General features: G+C 32.1%; 4 protein-coding genes across 4 annotated transcripts; 2 read left to right on the forward strand and 2 right to left on the reverse strand.

Annotated features, from left to right (window-relative positions):
- Positions 1-1,943: 1,943 nt before the first annotated feature.
- On the forward strand, positions 1,944-3,058 carry PGO_144350 (haloacid dehalogenase-like hydrolase; the record flags this gene model as incomplete). The annotated part of the gene is made up of 2 exons (XM_028690425.1): positions 1,944-1,963; positions 2,059-3,058. 2 exons carry the CDS (start codon positions 1,944-1,946, stop codon positions 3,056-3,058), a joined length of 1,020 nt encoding a protein of 339 aa, XP_028546226.1.
- A 1,639-nt stretch (positions 3,059-4,697) lies between these two features.
- PGO_144360 (hypothetical protein) lies at positions 4,698-6,227 on the reverse strand (the record flags this gene model as incomplete). Its single annotated transcript, XM_028690426.1, has 1 exon — positions 4,698-6,227. The coding sequence occupies one exon, from the start codon at positions 6,225-6,227 to the stop codon at positions 4,698-4,700; it is 1,530 nt and encodes a 509-aa protein (XP_028546227.1).
- A 5,051-nt stretch (positions 6,228-11,278) lies between these two features.
- PGO_144370 (haloacid dehalogenase-like hydrolase) lies at positions 11,279-12,163 on the forward strand (the record flags this gene model as incomplete). The annotated part of the gene is made up of 1 exon (XM_028690427.1): positions 11,279-12,163. The coding sequence occupies one exon, from the start codon at positions 11,279-11,281 to the stop codon at positions 12,161-12,163; it is 885 nt and encodes a 294-aa protein (XP_028546228.1).
- A 1,630-nt stretch (positions 12,164-13,793) lies between these two features.
- On the reverse strand, positions 13,794-17,239 carry PGO_144380 (hypothetical protein, conserved; the record flags this gene model as incomplete). The annotated part of the gene is made up of 5 exons (XM_028690428.1): positions 13,794-13,832; positions 14,015-14,060; positions 14,416-15,443; positions 15,629-16,759; positions 17,027-17,239. The coding sequence occupies 5 exons, from the start codon at positions 17,237-17,239 to the stop codon at positions 13,794-13,796; spliced, it is 2,457 nt and encodes an 818-aa protein (XP_028546229.1).
- Positions 17,240-17,428: the final 189 nt, after the last annotated feature.

Raw genomic sequence — 17,428 nt, forward strand, 5'->3', positions numbered from 1 at the left:
TTTTTTTTTTTTTTTTTTTTTTTTTTTTTTTTTTTTTTTTCCTTTTTTTTTTTAATTTTTAAAAAAAAAAATCCCCCCCCCCCCCCCCCCCCCCAATAATACCCTATATTTTCCCCTTAATGCACGATGGCCGATTGTACCTGCATGGGCTATCATTTACAGTTACTCCTACAATTGTGTGCATGCAAAAAATAGCATTAATATCATTTGAGTTGACCAGGGGCCACAAACATTCCTACTATTGTATTCTGGCTTAAAATGTGTCGCATCCTCCATTTGCATAGCAGAGCACACAGTTCACGATCGTGTACATGCTACTTGTAGAAATAAAAACATCTGCATAATAAACATTAAAAATAGGAAGCGCAAATATGTATACATATATATATATATATATATATTTTTCTAGAGAGAGAATGCTCATTCATGTAAAATAAAAAAAAAAGGGAGGGAGGAATATGAGAGCACAATATTTATGCCCCACTTGAAACCTTCATCCTCCCTCACCCTTGTGCATGCACTTGCTATCGTTTCCTTTTCCCGCATGCAAAAACGCAGAAATGGATAAAATAAAGGTGCTAAAAAGAAGAGCAAATGAAGTGATGAAAAAAAAAAAAAAAAAAAAAAAAAAAAAAGAAAAAAAAAAAAAAAAAAAAAAAAAAAAAAAAAAAAAAAAAAAAAAAAAAAAAAAAAAAAAAAAAAAAAAAAAAAAAAAAAAAAAAAAAAAAAAAAAAAAAAAAAAAAAAAAAAAAAAAAAAAATGCAAGTTAACAAGCAAATAAGCAAACAAGCAAACAAGCAAACAAGCAAACAAGCAAACAAGCAAACAAGCAAACAAGCAAACAAGCAAACAAGCAAACAAGCAAACAAGCAAACAAGCAAACAAGCAAACAAGCAAACAAGCAAACAAGCAAACAAGCAAACAAGCAAACAAGCAAACAAGCAAACAAGCAAAGCAAAATAAAATGGTGTGTGTACTTCATGCAGTAAGATCTTCTTTCCCTGCACCCCTCCCCTCCTTTGAAGCTGCAAAAAAAAAAAAAAAAAAAAAAATGAAATAAGTAATGCAAATTTGCATGCATAAAAAAAAAAAAAAAAAAAAAAAAAACAAGGGCTAAGGGGGGGGATACACTGCAAGGACTCGTTCTCAAGTGTAAGCCTAGAAGGTGCAATGGTTCACATGGAAAAATATGTGCAATTTTTGAGGTGTGGAAGGGGAATGCACCAAATGAGAATAAATGACATCCCAATTATAAAAATGAAGAGGGGTGATGTGAATGAGCGATGAAATGGAGCGGTGAAATGGAGCGGTGAAATGGAGCGGTGAAATGGAGCGGTGAAATGGAGCGATGAAATGAAGCAACGACATGAAGCAACGAAATGAAGCAACGAAATAAATGTAAAAATGTGAAAAAAAAGTAACAAAAAAATTTACACACTTATGAAAAAAAATTAAAAATATAAATATAAACATAAAAATATAAACACAAATATAAACGCAAATATAAACGCAAATATAAACGCAAATATAAACGCAAATATAAACGCAAATATAAACGCAAATATAAACACAAATATAAAAGTAAATATATACACAAATATGAACGCAAATATAAACAAAAATAATACATAAATGCATTTTATTTTATATTATATTTTGTTTTTCTAATAGTTTTATTATTATTTTTTTGTCATCCCCATTTTCTTTCACAGCTTGGAAGCATTCTTCATTCATTTTTTATGAAAATTATTAATATAATATTTTTATTAATTTAACCTTTTTATTAATATAAGACTTTTATTAATATAACTTTTTTATTAATATAACTTTTTTATTAATATAACTTTTTTATTAATATAACTTTTTTATTAATATAACTTTTTTATTAATTTAATTTTTTTATATTTTTTATTCTCTCTACGCTTTATACCCCTTTGTCCAAAATGACTAACGTGAAAAAAGTGTGCTTGTCCCTAGTGGCCTTAGTGTGTTGTGTCCTAATGAGTCAGCATGAAGCTGTAATCGAGAATTCGCTTTTTTTTTTTTGCACCCGAAAAGCATGGCCCATGGCAGCATGTATATTCAGAAGAAATACAAAGAAATGCTACAATACAAAGAATCGGATGAATGTGTGAACGATTTGTTAGAAAAAAATTCTATAAAGCTAATAGCAATCGATATTGATGGTACCCTAGCTGATGACTCAAGTAGAATTAGTAACGTCAACTTAAATGCTATAGAAATAGCGAAGAGGCTAGGTATAAAGGTAATTTTAGCAACTGGAAAATTACATAATTATGCAATGGAAATGTTTACACAGAAACAAAAAGAAACATATGGAATTGAAAAAATGGATGGTGTATATTCCCATGGTGCATACTTAAATATCAAAGGAGTTGATTACATATATCGTAAATTCAGTATGAGAGACTTAGAGTTTATTTTATTTGCTTTGTCAAATTATAATATTTTAAAATATAGTCTTTTTATAACACCAAGTATTGTATATGTATTTAATGATGACCCAGAGTTTAAAAAAAAACAATTTACAATTCATGGACAAGGGAATAAATCCAATTCGAATATGAAAAATTTGTTATCTTTAGATAAACGTTATAAGGCTGTTGTGTTAAAAAACATTAAAGACATATTCATGATTGGTGATATTGTTTCTATAGAAATTTATGAAAAGCTATATCCTACTGATGATGAACCATTTAAGGATCTCCACAATGTCTTATTTCCCGAGTTGGATAATCGATTCAAGATATATGTACCCCCAAATAAAGAAAAACTTGTTCTTTCACCTATAAACACATCCAAGATACAAACTGTTCAGTTGTATGCACAGTTTTATGATATTTCTTTGAATCAGATTTTATCTATTGGAAATGATAATAACGATTTAGAGATGTTGGCTTCCACAGGATATTCAGTTGTTGTCAAGAATTCCACCAAGCAGGCATTAAAGGTGGCAAGATGTATTAGCACCAAGACGAACAATGAGAATGCCGTGGCCAATATCATATTCAAGGTTATCACAGGAAGATACGTATAACACTTACCACTTGGTGTGATGTGTTACTCGGATTTGAATAATTTGATACACTTGATAGGATGATATATGTGTTGAAGATTTTTTTTTTTTTTCTCTTTCTTTCTTGCCCCTTCTTTCCCAATCATGTCGCACCCGTTGCTTATCATTTTTTTTTTTTTTTTTTTTTTTTTTTTTCGAGTATCTTGAGTATACATAGCACATCCTACTCCCACCATAATACAGTGTGAGATTATATTCCCATGCACTTGATATAAAAAAAAAAAAAAGGGTGAAGCTTGTTTTTCTTCGCCATTAATAAAAATGCACGTATCTTAAGCGTGCATACAATGTGTAATGTAATGCAGTGAATATATATATATATATATATATACATAGCTGCACGTACACATCCTTACTCAGAACGTGTGCATAATTGCCTGAAACCCCTTATGTGCGAAACATTGAGTTAATATAAAAGTTAATGCAGTGATGCATATCTTTCCTCATGCACAATTGTGTATATATATATGAGTGAGATTACGAGAGATAAATAGATACATTGTGAGTTAAAGCATAAATGAGACATAAGGATCATAATTAATTAATTTTTTTTTTTTTTTTTTTTTTTCGTTTTCATTGAGATGCCACACATGATATATACTAATATTTATGTGAGGTGTATGTTTTTTTTTTTTTTTTTACCTCTTCATTGTTTTTAGTAAAAATAATTCAACAAACAAAAACTTAATTTTTTCCACCATTCCACCGTATTATTTTATTTATTATTTTTTTTTTATTAATCAAAAGAAAAGGTATATACAAGTATGTCTGGATAGATCAGTATTGCGAACGTTTTGTACCTTTTGTACGAGCTTTCCCAGACATAAATCAACTTCGACCTGTGGACACGTATACTGTGTTTCTAAATATATGAGAATAAAAGATTACCTTTGTGATGGTATGGTGCAAAGAGTAGGGAGGTATACCCAGTTGTTCAGTTAGCAGTTGAGTAGTAAAAATAATGTAGCTAATGAGTGTCAGTCGAACATGTACATTAAAACAACGCAAAATCGCCTGCACGGTTCAGGCGAAACGCAAAGTGTGAGTTGTGCATGATGGGGATAAGGAAGTAAGTGCCCCACTTTTTTTTTTTTTCCCCGCTGTTTCGCAGGAGGGGGTTGTGAAAATTCGGATATGTCTGTTCAAAAAAAAGGAAATAATAATGACAATGATAAGATAAAACAGGAAAACGATGAATCGATAAAATAGCGTAGCAAAATGAAACAGCAGAATAAAATTGCAGAATAAAATTGCCGAATAAAATTGCCGAATAAAATTGCAGAATAAAATTGCAGAATAAAATTGCCGAATAAAATTGCAGAATAAAATTGCGAATAAAATTGCCGAATAAAATTGCAGAATAAAATTGCAGAATAAAATTGCCGAATAAAATTGCGAATAAAATTGCCGAATAAAATTGCAGAATAAAATTGCCGAATAAAATTGCCGAATAAAATTGCAGAATAAAATTGCAGAATAAAAAAGCAGAATAAAAAAGCAGAATAAAAAAGCAGAATAAAAAAGCAGAATAAAAAAGCAGAATAAAAAAGCAGAATAAAATTGCCGAATAAAATTGCAGAATAAAAAATGCACACATTTGTCACTCGCTTTTTTTTTTTTTTTTTATTGTCTTCTTCACACCAATTCCAAGCTGCCAGGGATCTTGCAGCGTATTTTTTAATTCATTTTTGCTTGAAGCAAAGTATTTGTAGTAATCACCCAAACCCAAATACTTGTTCATGTCTTGATTATTTGTGATGTGAGTGCTTCTTGATGTTATTTCCTGATTGTGGGGATGGGGCATAACGGGAATAACCGGAACGGTTGCAATGGAACGATTGGGAATGGCACGACTGTGAATGGGGATGTTGTGAATGGCACTACCATGAATCGGGATGCTGTGAATGATGGCACTGCACATGTTTCGAGTATATCCCTTGCTCTTAATTTGTAAGAGCAATTTTTCCATTTGTTCGTCTGAGATACTTCTTTCAAAAATTGCATCCGTGCATCTGATTAACTGTTGTATCTCTGCGCAATCAATTCCAGTGAGGCTATCTCTGACATGCTTGGCTTCTTCTTCCATGTGGGTAACATTTTGTTTTTGCCTTCCTCGCGTGGTGGTATATGATTTGTTCCTTTTTTTATCTTTGTCAATAAATTCTAAACTGGTGATTTTTTGTGATTTTTCATATTCTTTTTTCCTTTTTTTTATTTCTATTTTTTTGTTTTCTCCTGTTTGTATTACCTCTGCATGCATGTTCTTGAGTCTTTTCTGTAGCTTTTTCTTAACGAGAAGCAAAAGTTGTCTGGGGAAATTTTCCTCTTTGTCAATTTTGCAATATATGTCCTTTTCGTTAAAACTTATAACTCTGGTTTGACATACTCGGCAGTTTTTATATAACTGTTGAGTTGATATAAAAAATGGTAGGAGGTGTACATTCCCTTTGTGCCTTATGTTGGGATCTTCTTTATTTGTGAATCCTTCACGAATACACTGAATCAAAGTTTGGTTTCGGGCACTCCCCTTAACTTTCTGTGCTAAGTTCATATTATCACTCAATTTGATCATATTATCTATACAATCAAACTTACACTCAATATATCCCTTATCGTGAAATATGGGCATATTAATTTCTTCCCACATAAAATTTGGTTGCATGTAAAAAGTAAAAATAAAATAAAATGTTTCTTCATTTTGACAAGAGTACTTTTTCCTTTGATCATTTTTGTTGCCATTGTTTTGTTTATCTGATTCTTCATTAAAAATGCCAAGGGGAGTTCCACTTTCATTTTTCTTGTCATGATTATTTAATTTGTTTTTCCACATAGAATAATGTGCGCAAAGAAAATACACATTTTGAAAATGATCTGGGAAATATTGCTCTAGTACTGAATTTGGTGTATAATAAAATAATTGTTTTTTTTCGAAGTTATTATTTTCTTTTTCTTGTGAGCATATGAAATGTATGTAAACAGGTTTGTTCTTTTTGTATGTTCCATATATACCATTTAATATTTCGCATATGTAGAAAATGCAAAATTCTTTTTTTTTCTTTTCTATCTCCATGAACTCCTCAACCACCCCGAGATTTTTTTTTCTCTGCGGTTTTTTTCCCTGGATGTTCATTTTCGTTTCTCTGTCTCGTCCAAAGGAGGGGAGGGGGAAAGCACCACTACCCTGTGGTTTTGCTTGTACACATGTGGCCCTTTGCAGAAAAAGAAGAAAAACACACAACTACACAGGTATAGAGGTATACCAGATCAGCACGTATGCACACTCATACTTGTGTACACATGCATGCACCAAGTACACGAAACAACCATATGAAGGTATGTATATTTTTCACAGAAGTGTGATTTTTATGAGCTTATATACAAGCATAACACGTGTGCATACAGGGCCCTTACAAAGGGTGCTACGCCTCCGACACGCACATGATTAGTTGTGTGCATGTGTGGTAGAAACGAGCGTGTGTGCATGTGTGGTAGAAACGAGCGTGTGTGTATGTGTGGTAGAAACGAGCGTGTGTGCATGTGTGGTAGAAACGAGCGTGTGTGTATGTGGTGGGTGTGTACTGCATTCAGTTCCATGTACTGTGCACATATATTCCTCCCTGTGATTAAAGTAACATTTTTAATTTTTTCAAAAAGGAAGGAAAAGCAGAACAGGCGCGAGAAAACACAGAAAAGGGAGGGAGAAATAGAAACGGGATTAAAGCAGAAACAGGGGCTAAAGCCGAAACAGGGGTTAAAGCCGAAACAGGATTATGTATTAAGTGGCAAAGCAAAAAGAACAACTAATGTGTTACATGTTCTGTATGAGAAGCGTTTACAAACAAAGGAAAAAAAAAGTTAGAACACAAAAATAATAAACTCAAAAATACTAAAGAAAATATATACTTTAAAGGGGGGTTAATAAACGCTGGTCTACGTTTCGAAATGTAATGAAAAAAAAAAAAAAAAAAAAAGGAAGAAAAGTTGAAGGTAGAGAGGGCAACAAATGCATGTACATGCGTTCTATCATGTATATTCTGTATCATATGTTGTACCGCTAACATATTGATCGATGCATGCAAGGTTACTACTGCATGCACAAATGGTTTTGTGTGCACCTACATCTCTTCTTCGTAATTAATAATTTTATTCTTTTGCAAAATTGAAATGAATCACAGTCTGAATCAATAATATCTTCGTATACAGTGAGAATTGTTTTTTTTTTTTTTTTTTTTTTTTTTTTTTTAATATAGAGTCATTTTTCATTTACGTGTAAGAACCCCCTGGGGCGCAGGAATGCAAATACATAATCTATTGCATGCATGTGTGTACAACTGTTCTTATACATATTCTTGTGCATGTATATATATCTAAACATGTACATATAACGATTGTCGAATGCACATACATTTTTTTTTAAAGTGAATACCTTAAAGCTCTTCTCATTATGATGTGCATAAGAAACTCCGTGAACTCTACTATCTATTAAAAAAAAAAAAAAAACAGCACATAATAAATTGCTAATTTCCTACATAGGAATGTCAAAATGGGTATGGTGGAAAAAAGGGCCACTCTTTTTTTTCTTTCAACATGAACAACGAAATAGAAGCATTAGATATATAAATTGAAGAGAAAAAATAGAATAAAACAATACAACAAAATAGATATACATGACAAAATAGATATACATGACAAAATAGATATACATGACAAAATAGATGAACAAAACAAAATAGATAAACATAAAAACAAGATCTTTTTTCTCAGCTTTCTCCTTTTTATTATTTCACGTAGCGCAAGCATAGGTAAAAATGCATTATGATAACATTTTGGGCTACAAAAGAAGGGAAAACACGTTTGTAGTGTTGATTTGGATTTATTTTATTTTGTTTTAATTTAATTTGATTTTTTTTTTTTTTCTTCTTTTTTTTTCCCCTCCCTTCCCCCCATTTAAACACTTGTTCTGAGGAGGAAACAGAATGGGCATGTGCATATACATGCATGTGTTTAGTACATTCGTAATGTTACCTTTTTGATAGATAAAAAGGAAAAAAATTTGCAAAAAGGTGCAGAAAAAAGGGTTAATAGTGCAAAGCTTTGCTTTCAACCCCTCATCCCTTAAGGAAAAAAAGGGAGAAAAATACAAAAAAAATATGAGACAATTAAACGAATAAGTAACAGACGTTCAATATAACAGTTGTTTCAAGTTCAACGAATTTTTCTCTAATTCGATTGGTGGTTGTTCTCCTATGATATGCATTTATGAAAGTTTTCTTCAACTGCTCAAAAAGTTGCAATATAAAAAAAATGAATGTAGAAGGAAAATTACTTCTCCGTCATTCTCCCCCAATTTGTAGTTACATTATTGATGACACACAAATTCAAAAGAAAAGAAGTTTTTCAGTATGCTGAATTGGTGCGTTTGAAAATAAAAAAAAAGAAAAAGTGCAGTTAAGATGAGGTGAGGTGAGGTGGTAATAATGTATACGGATTCTATATGCAATACGTGTAGAATACAGTAATGACATCTGCATATGAACACTTGTGTAAAACCAGGGTTATAATCTTCCCTTGTAATATCACCATGTCGACAAGTTTTTTCATATAGAAAAAACGAGAAACCAGCAATGTGGAAGGGGTAGCTCAAATACATGTGTATACATGTGTATATATCTATCTATATATATTCCATGATGGACTTTTTATCCGTTTCCCTGGTGCAGATTATACCAAATTAATGAAAAAAAAAAAAAAAAGTAAGAAAAATGTACAAATTGGATAGATCTTATTTCATAAAAATGGTCTTTTTATTACAGGATTCTTGCATGTTCCAACTTTTGGACCTTATGTATCTTTTCTTTCACCTTGTCTCATCTCTTTTTTCCCCATGTGTATATCCTCTTCTTTTACATCCCTTTCATCCCTCATAGAGTATTTTCCATGAGAAATAAATCGGGAATGAATACACAGAGGAAAGTGGGACGATATGCAAAAAGTGCATTCCAATATTTTAAGAGTTTATCACGTTAACATTTTAACGCTTTAATTTATGAATAGGGTGGGTGTGGGGGGAAAACAACGTCCCAATTTAGTCGAACTTGTGATGACACCAGGTTTTGAATAAGTCTTACCATGTAATCATTATATTCCTCTAGCACATGCATAAACTTTGAGACATACGTTTATGTATACAAACAAAATGTCAAAAAAAAAAAAAAAAAATTGAATACTTTTTTTTTTTTTTTTTATTTATCCTCTTTCTCACATTTATCATTCTAATTTGTGTGTAACTTCTATAAGGCTCGTGACTTCCTTCAGTGACATTGTCAGGTAGTGCAAGAACTAAACATATTTTCGCTATTTCCACGTTAAACAAAGTGGGGGGCCTACATATATACATATATATATATATATATATATATATAGCGCGAGAGAGGGAGAGGTATATATACACACTGCATATGTACATGCTCAAACACACGTGCGTTCGATCCTATGTTTCCCTTATCCTTTCTTTGCGCGCTTAGCTGGTTGGTGTATTTGTGAGATTATCAATTTTTCATATTTTTATTGAACGTATATTTGGTGAACCTTTTCATTACTGAGTATGATGCCTGCACGTGTTCATATAAAATCACAAAAAGTGGAGGCAGTGAAAAAAAAAAAAAAAAAAAAAAAAAAAAAGGGGGGGGAATGCCTCCATCTCCATCTGTGGAATTATTATTAGGATGGGGAAGAGAGGAAACACCATCTTTTACTTCTCTTCCCTTGGCATTTTTCTAAATCTGATGTAACGTACACACTTTTTTTTTCCATCGTTTTCTCTTTTCTCACAACAATGATACATATCTTATATGTCAGTTATTTCCATTTTTTTCCATTTGGTAGGGATGAAATTTTGTTATTACTTTTATACGATTTTGTTTTTATTACCAATTTGAAGTGTGTTCTACAGTGTTTTGTTTATTGCCTCGTAAAACAAAGAAAACTTGTGTGAAAGAGGGGGGAAAAAAAGATAAATAAAATAATCTATAGAATGTAAAATAAAATAAAGATAAGTGAAGCAAAACAAAATATGGCAAAAAATACAACCAAAAGTGCAACAAAAAAGGTGTAGCAACAAGAGCAGCAAGGAATGTTGTAAAAAATGTAGCAAAAAATGTAATAAAACGTGGAAAAAATGTGGAAAAAATGTGGAAAAAATGTGGAAAAAATGTGGAAAAAATGTGGAAAAAATGTGGAAAAAATGTGGAAAAAAATGTGGAAAAAAACATGGCAAGACTGCAAAACAAAATGATAAACTGAAGGGGAAGAAGAAGCACATAACAAAATAATATCATCATGTTCACATTTTTTTTTTTTTTTTTTTTTTTTCCTCAGGAATTGCTGTGTTTAGTAATATACATAAGCCCCAATGAAATGTAATACCATCATTTACACATATACACCATAAGATTGAGAGATTTTTTTTTTTTTTTTTTTTTTTTTCTTCTAAATATCCCTTACCCATTCTATAAACTTATTAACCCTTTCACCATCGTGTGCTACTTTTTTTTTTTTTTTTTTTTTTTGGCTAAAATAGATTTTATTTTTTTTCAAAATTGTACTTGCACATGCGCATGTACATGTATATGTATATGTATATATATACATATATATATATGTAATTTTTTTTTTCTTTTCTTTTCTTTTTTTTTTTGCGAAAATATAATTACCTTTTAATTTCGTAACGTCAGATTTACTTATTCTCAATTATAGGAAAAGTCACATTAATGTACTTCTTCATTTTAGAGCTTTTTTTTTTTTTTTTTTTCAATCTCTTTTACATGGTCATATTAGCCCCACGTTTGATGTTACTATATTGTCACACTTCTTACTATAATGATAAATTTTTCGCGTATGTCAAAAACATTCATTTGATATCCACGTGCTCCAACAATTTCCCTCCCCCCCCTGTTAGCTCCCTTTGACACATTTTCACCTTGCAGGGTCATACATATCTTCGTATTTTCTGCTGTCGATTCAGATCTTATTTTTTCCCCGTTTTTTTTGCCAATCTTTTTTCTTTTTTTTCCCCGTTTTTTTGCCAATTTTTTTTCCCCTTTTTCCCCGTTTTTTTGCCAACCTTTTTCCACCTTTTCGCATTCCACTCCTGCTCGTTTCACCCAAATCATATTTGAAGAAATGACGGAAAAGCAGACCCAAGATCTTAAGGTGGAGGAAGCGTTAAAAGGTGCAGACATAAAACTGCTACTGATCGATTTTGATGGAACTCTATTTGTAGATAAAGATATTAAGGTGCCGAAGGAAAATATTGATGCAATTAAAGAAGCGATTGAAAGGGGATACATGGTTAGTATATGCACAGGGAGATCCAAAGTGGGAATCTTAAGTGCATTTGGTGAAGAAAATTTAAAAAAGATGAATTTTTATGGGATGCCAGGTGTGTATATTAATGGAACAATAGTGTATGACCAGATTGGTTATACCTTACTTGATGAGACTATAGAAACGGATGTATATGCTGAATTGATAAGTTACCTTGTTGAAAATAATTTAGTAAATCAAACAATTTTCCATAGAGGAGAATCTAACTATGTCACAGAAGATAATAAATATTCTGATTTTTTACAAAAAATGTATAGCGAAAACAAAAGTATAATAATAAGACATAATGAAATGTTAAAATATAGAACTATGAATAAATTAATGATTGTTTTAGATCCATCAGAATCTAAACGGGTAATAGGGGATTTGAAACAGAAATTTAAAAACAAACTAACAATATTTACAACATATAATGGACATGCAGAAGTAACCAAATTAGGTCATGATAAATATACAGGTATTAATTATCTCCTAAAACATTATAATATTTCCAATGATCAAGTTTTAGTAGTGGGAGATGCTGAAAATGACATTGCAATGCTTTCAAATTTTAAGTATTCCTTTGCTGTTTCGAATGCCACTGAATCTGCCAAATCCCATGCCAAATGTGTCCTTCCCTTGTCACACAAAGAGAGTGCGGTTGCTTATTTGCTGAAGAAGGTTTTTGATTTGAAAAAGTGAACTTTTTTCTGACTTCTAATTGTGCAGACACGCATAAGAGCATTTATGCATGAATGTATTTACGCATGCCTCTGTGCGTTTACGTAATGTATATAACGTGTGTCACACGCAAATGCATCATGCTTCTGTGTGAGTATTGCTCTGTATGAGAATTGCTCTGTGTGAGAATTGCTCTGTGTGAGAATTGCTCTGTGTGAGTATTGCTCTGTGTGAGTATTGCTCTGTGTGAGTATTGCTCTGTGTGAGTATTGCTCTGTGTGAGTATTGCTCTGTGTGAGTATTGCTCTGTGTGAGTATTGCTCTGTATGAATCTTCCTCTGTATGAATCTTCCTCTGTGTGAATCTTCCCCCGTGTGAATCTTCCTCTGTATGAATAGGTGCGCATGGGCTTCCCACACTGCGTTTCTCGTTATGTAGCTACAAGATCCGGGAGAAATATATATGACAGCTTATTACTTTGGATCGTTTAAAAAAATGCAGAACCGAATTTGATTCACGCAATGTGGACTAGCATGCACGTGTGCGAATATATATATATATACACATATGCATACACACCAGAAATGGCTGAATAGAAGAATGGTGTTCCCTTCGCAACCATTGCCACCCCCATACACACACACACATGCCTCCTAATGAGAAAAGCAACTGACAGAATTGCGCAAAAAATATTTTTTTTTTTTTTTTTTTTTTTTTATAAACGATTTTTACTCCTATTTACTCTCACCATACATACACTTTTTCATGTCTACTCACATATTTCCTATTTATGTACCTATTTATGTATGTACCTATTTATTTATTATTAGGATATCAGTATCTATATATTCGCACAGTGGTTATTTCCTTTTTCCTTTTATTATTTTTTTACCACAAATTAATCACGTGCTTATTTCAAGGTACATACCCAAGTGCAAAAACGGCAATCCCTCCCCCTCTTTAACATCTTTTCTTGCGTGTTCCACGCATTTACACATGTTACAGAGTAAAGTCTGGAAATGTCGATACACACTTACATGCATCCATACATATGAATCTACCCATCCATACACATGCATCTGTCCATACATTCCCTCATTGCATGCAACAGTGCGCGGAATTTATTATAGAATAAAAACTCGCACAGCCAAAATACACATACAAATTTTTTTTTCGCGAAAATGGGAAATTTTTCCCTTCACAAGACTTTTTCACCCAATAATTAATATATACTTATTCAGGTGCAAATTTAGGCATTCGAGAAATGCCTTATGACATTCTGTGCATGCACATTGAAAGATTCTCCATTTTGTGATTATGAAAAGAACACGGTTGCAGTGAATGTGGGATTTGGGATCGTTGGAAATGGCAAAAATGAAGGGAAGAACAAAATAGTAGACTTAGAAATGCTGGAGGTTAGAAAGTTGCGATTAAAGAGGGAAGAAAAAAAAAGAAAAAAAAAAAATATATAACAAATAAAGGTAAAACCACAAATAAAGGTAAAACCACAAATAAAGGTAAAACCACAAATAAAAGCAAAACCGCAAATAAAAGCAAAACTACGAGTAAAAATCTCCCAATGGAGATACCATCTAATTTCGTATCTCCAAAAGACCACAATTTCCTCCTTCTCTTACTTCTGTTATGTATTTTACTCCTCTTCAACCAAGTTCACCCACTTTTCGCAATTCTTTTGCATATATATATAAAAAAAAAAATAATAAATAAATATATATATATATATATATATATATATATATACACATGCACACACATATACATATATACGTATGTACACAAAAAGTTGCTAAAGCGAATAAGTGGAATGCGAAAAATGATGCATTATGTGTACATAAATAAGGAGGTACTCACCTGTAAATTTGGTAAAGGGTATTTCTGAGCGTCTTGGTTTGAATCCCTATACAGTGAGAAATGAAGGGGATGTGCAAAAATGTCAAAATGTCCATTTTGATAGGCAGGAGCGACATGGCGCGATATATGGATAACATATTGGGTTACAAATTCGAGTGGAAAAAATGAAAAAAATGGAAAAAATGAAAAAAATGGAAAAAATGGAAAAAATGGAAAAAATGAAAAAAATGGAAAAAATAAAAATGTACGTCCCCGTAACTTAACACTTTTTTTTGTAGATCAATTTTCTCTTTTTTAAGTTGCTGCACGACCAGTTTGGCGAATTAGGGGTAGTAAACACACAATAGATTTTCTTTTCTTTTCTCTTCTCTTTTTTTCTCCTTTTCGAGAAGCGCACGTACCTAATCCAGTGATTCAAGGAGCGAATGATGTGATTAAATATTATGTACTTGTCGGGAGAATCAAAATCATTTTCGATGGCTTGAAATATAACTGTAATGGGATAGTCAATAAGGTTGTATTTTCTTATGAAATCAATTATTTTAATGTATTTCTTATCAGACAAAAAGAGATGAACCACCATTTCATGTTCCTTTAATCGCAAAGACATATCCAAACAGAAGTTATAAGCCCAATCATGTTTGGTCAACTTCCAGTAATGAAATAGTCTCTTTGTTACTTCTATCGAATCAGCAATCACATAAAATTGCAGAAGTTGTCTTAGACAGTTATCTTTCTTGTAAAAGATACATATGTCGAAAAGAAAAGTTTGTAGGATCCGGTTCGGTATGATATTTAACATAAGTAGGGACTTCATATATTCCAGAACATATATAAGGAACATTGGTGGGTTATGTAGTTCTGAGTAGCTCAGAACCAGCTTATAATCTACTGCATCGTCTGTCAAGTCTCCTACTTCTTTACCTGCCAACCCACCTACTTCTGTATCTGCTACCTCATGGTGTGATTTTTTGCATATTTTGTACTTCAACATGTACTTATCGGCACAATCGTTTTTGCTCTTGGTGCCTTTTCTTCGTCTTTCCTGTTTTGCTTTTTCGATTTCTCTAAAATTTAGAGAAAAGTTGAATAATGTCTCATTCTTATCGAGGTTATATTTTTTAATCATAAAGGCATGGAATACATCAGTAACAATATCTCTTTCAGTAATAAGAGTTTTTTGTTTTAAATTTTTTATTATATTTCCTAAAGGCTGAATGATTTTATTATTATTTTTTCTTGTTGTCGTTAAGTTTTTTTTTTTTTTATCTACAGACTGTTCTATTAGTCTTCTATAATTGGTATTTATTATGTTCACTATGCTTATAAAATCTTCAATTTGTATGTCATTTTCTAGTGAAAGAAAAAACATTTCTGTTATTCTGCTTTTGCAGTTTGGTCTACGTAACAGGACATCAACCGATGTGTTCTGAACGTGGGGAATGAGAAGGTGGGTTGGTGGAGGAGGTAGACTTAGTTGCAATAGTAACTGCAGTAGTGCAGTAGTGAAATAGTGAAATAGTGCAGTAGTGAAATAGTGCAACATTGCAACACTGCAACACCGGAACACCGGAACAGGAGCAGTTCCCACAATGGGCATAGCGGATGACTCACCAGATTGGCAAAGTGCTGACAAATCTGAAGCATAAGGAGGTCATAGTCTATCCATATTTTGTATACATTACCATAGTGATTGTCCATAAGAAGATTGAAGGAATGAAATGAAATGTAGCTAAAAGGGATTTGCGATCTAAAACTCTTAGGAGATGTAAGATAAGAAATGTTAATGGTGTGATCCTCTAAGTTATTTATAATTTGTGTTTTATTTCTTTTGTGATACTTTATATCAAATAGATAGACTTTTTCATTTGAATAGCTAAAGACACCAAATATATTATCCAGAGAAAAAGTTTCCATAATTCCATTGGAAAATAAATCAAGAACATAATCAAAATACAAAGTTGATGAAAGACAACGAAAGGAAATTCTTCCATTCTTAAAATCTTTATGAATACAATACGTGTCATCATACAATGTGATAATTTCAATATCATTTTTATTAATAATTTCAGACTTAGGAAGATTCAGTTCTATTTTTTGTAATTTGATTGCATTACTATTATTTAACAAGTATGGAGAAATAACATGATTTTTCTGTGCATTTGACAGTAGGGCTATATATGAGCTTGATTCGTCATACCAACACTCATCACTTTTTATTATGTGTTTTTTTAATGGAGTAATGATTAGGTTTTCAAAGCAGATGTGAAAAATTTCGATACCAATACTTGTTATTATAGCAAAGTCGGATGAATCTGCAACTGAAAATGAATCCGCCCCTTCATTTCCGTTCCCAGATGCAGTAAAAGTTGTATCATCCATTGCTACCTCTTTTTGTTTTTCACTATTTTCAGCTAGTTTCAAATCATGACCACGTAACCAAAAAGCAGCGAGAATTTTAGACTCGTTAAGTTTGTTTATGTTTATATTTAAATATATATTGTGGTTGTTCAATATATCTGATATTTCTATTATATTTGGATTAATAGAATAATACAGAAAAAAAGTGCTGTTACGACAGAAGCTTATGTGTTCGCACATTTCTTTATCAAACCTGACATACACTGCTTTGTAGTTTGCCTTTTTCTTCTTGATATCTGTTACTAGCATTGCCTTAGCTGACACATTTTGGTGTATAATCAAGTCGTTCATCTTGTCGTAGAATATTCGGTCCTTGCTTGAGACCTGCTCGGGGAAAGGAAAATGGAATGGAGGAGAATGAAATGAAGAAGGGTGTTTCATTTCTCTCTATTTTGGACAACGAATGTGTGCACTGCAGGTGTTCCTGCTGTGTGTGTACGTTCATAGGTGGGAAGTGGTTCATTACAGAACCTTATATTTTGCGGCAACTTTTTATGGATTTTTTTTTTTCTCCATTTTTGCTCGTTTTTTCTCCATTTTTTGCTCGTTTTTTCTCCATTTTTTGCTCGTTTTTGTGTTTTTCTCTCTTACCCCCCATTGGTACACAGGCTCTGATATGTAAGCTGGAGAATATGCTGAAATGGTTACGCCCTTCTTAGTCTTCTTATTTGTCTTCTTACTAGATTGATTAGATTCCTTCGTTGGTTCATTGTCGCCATTTGGTTTATCATTTCTTTGGGAAGAATTGTTTATTACTAGGGAGCGGCTCTTTTCTCCCTCCGGACTCGTCTCTGAGTGAATCATAAATTTAATCACTTTATATGGATCAGTTGGAAGAGGGTAGGGAGATCGTTATTATTATTTTTTTTTTTTTTTTTTTTTTTTTTTTTTTTTTGTGACATAAACTTCCCTGCTTCTGTACTTTGTGTGTTTATGTGTGTAATTGTTTTATTCGTTAAGAAAATTCAAGTTTCCCAGTGCAAAGTAAATGGC

This window comes from Plasmodium gonderi (assembly GCF_002157705.1).
Source record: "Plasmodium gonderi DNA, contig: Chr14, whole genome shotgun sequence".
NCBI classification, from domain to species: Eukaryota; Apicomplexa; class Aconoidasida; order Haemosporida; family Plasmodiidae; genus Plasmodium; species Plasmodium gonderi.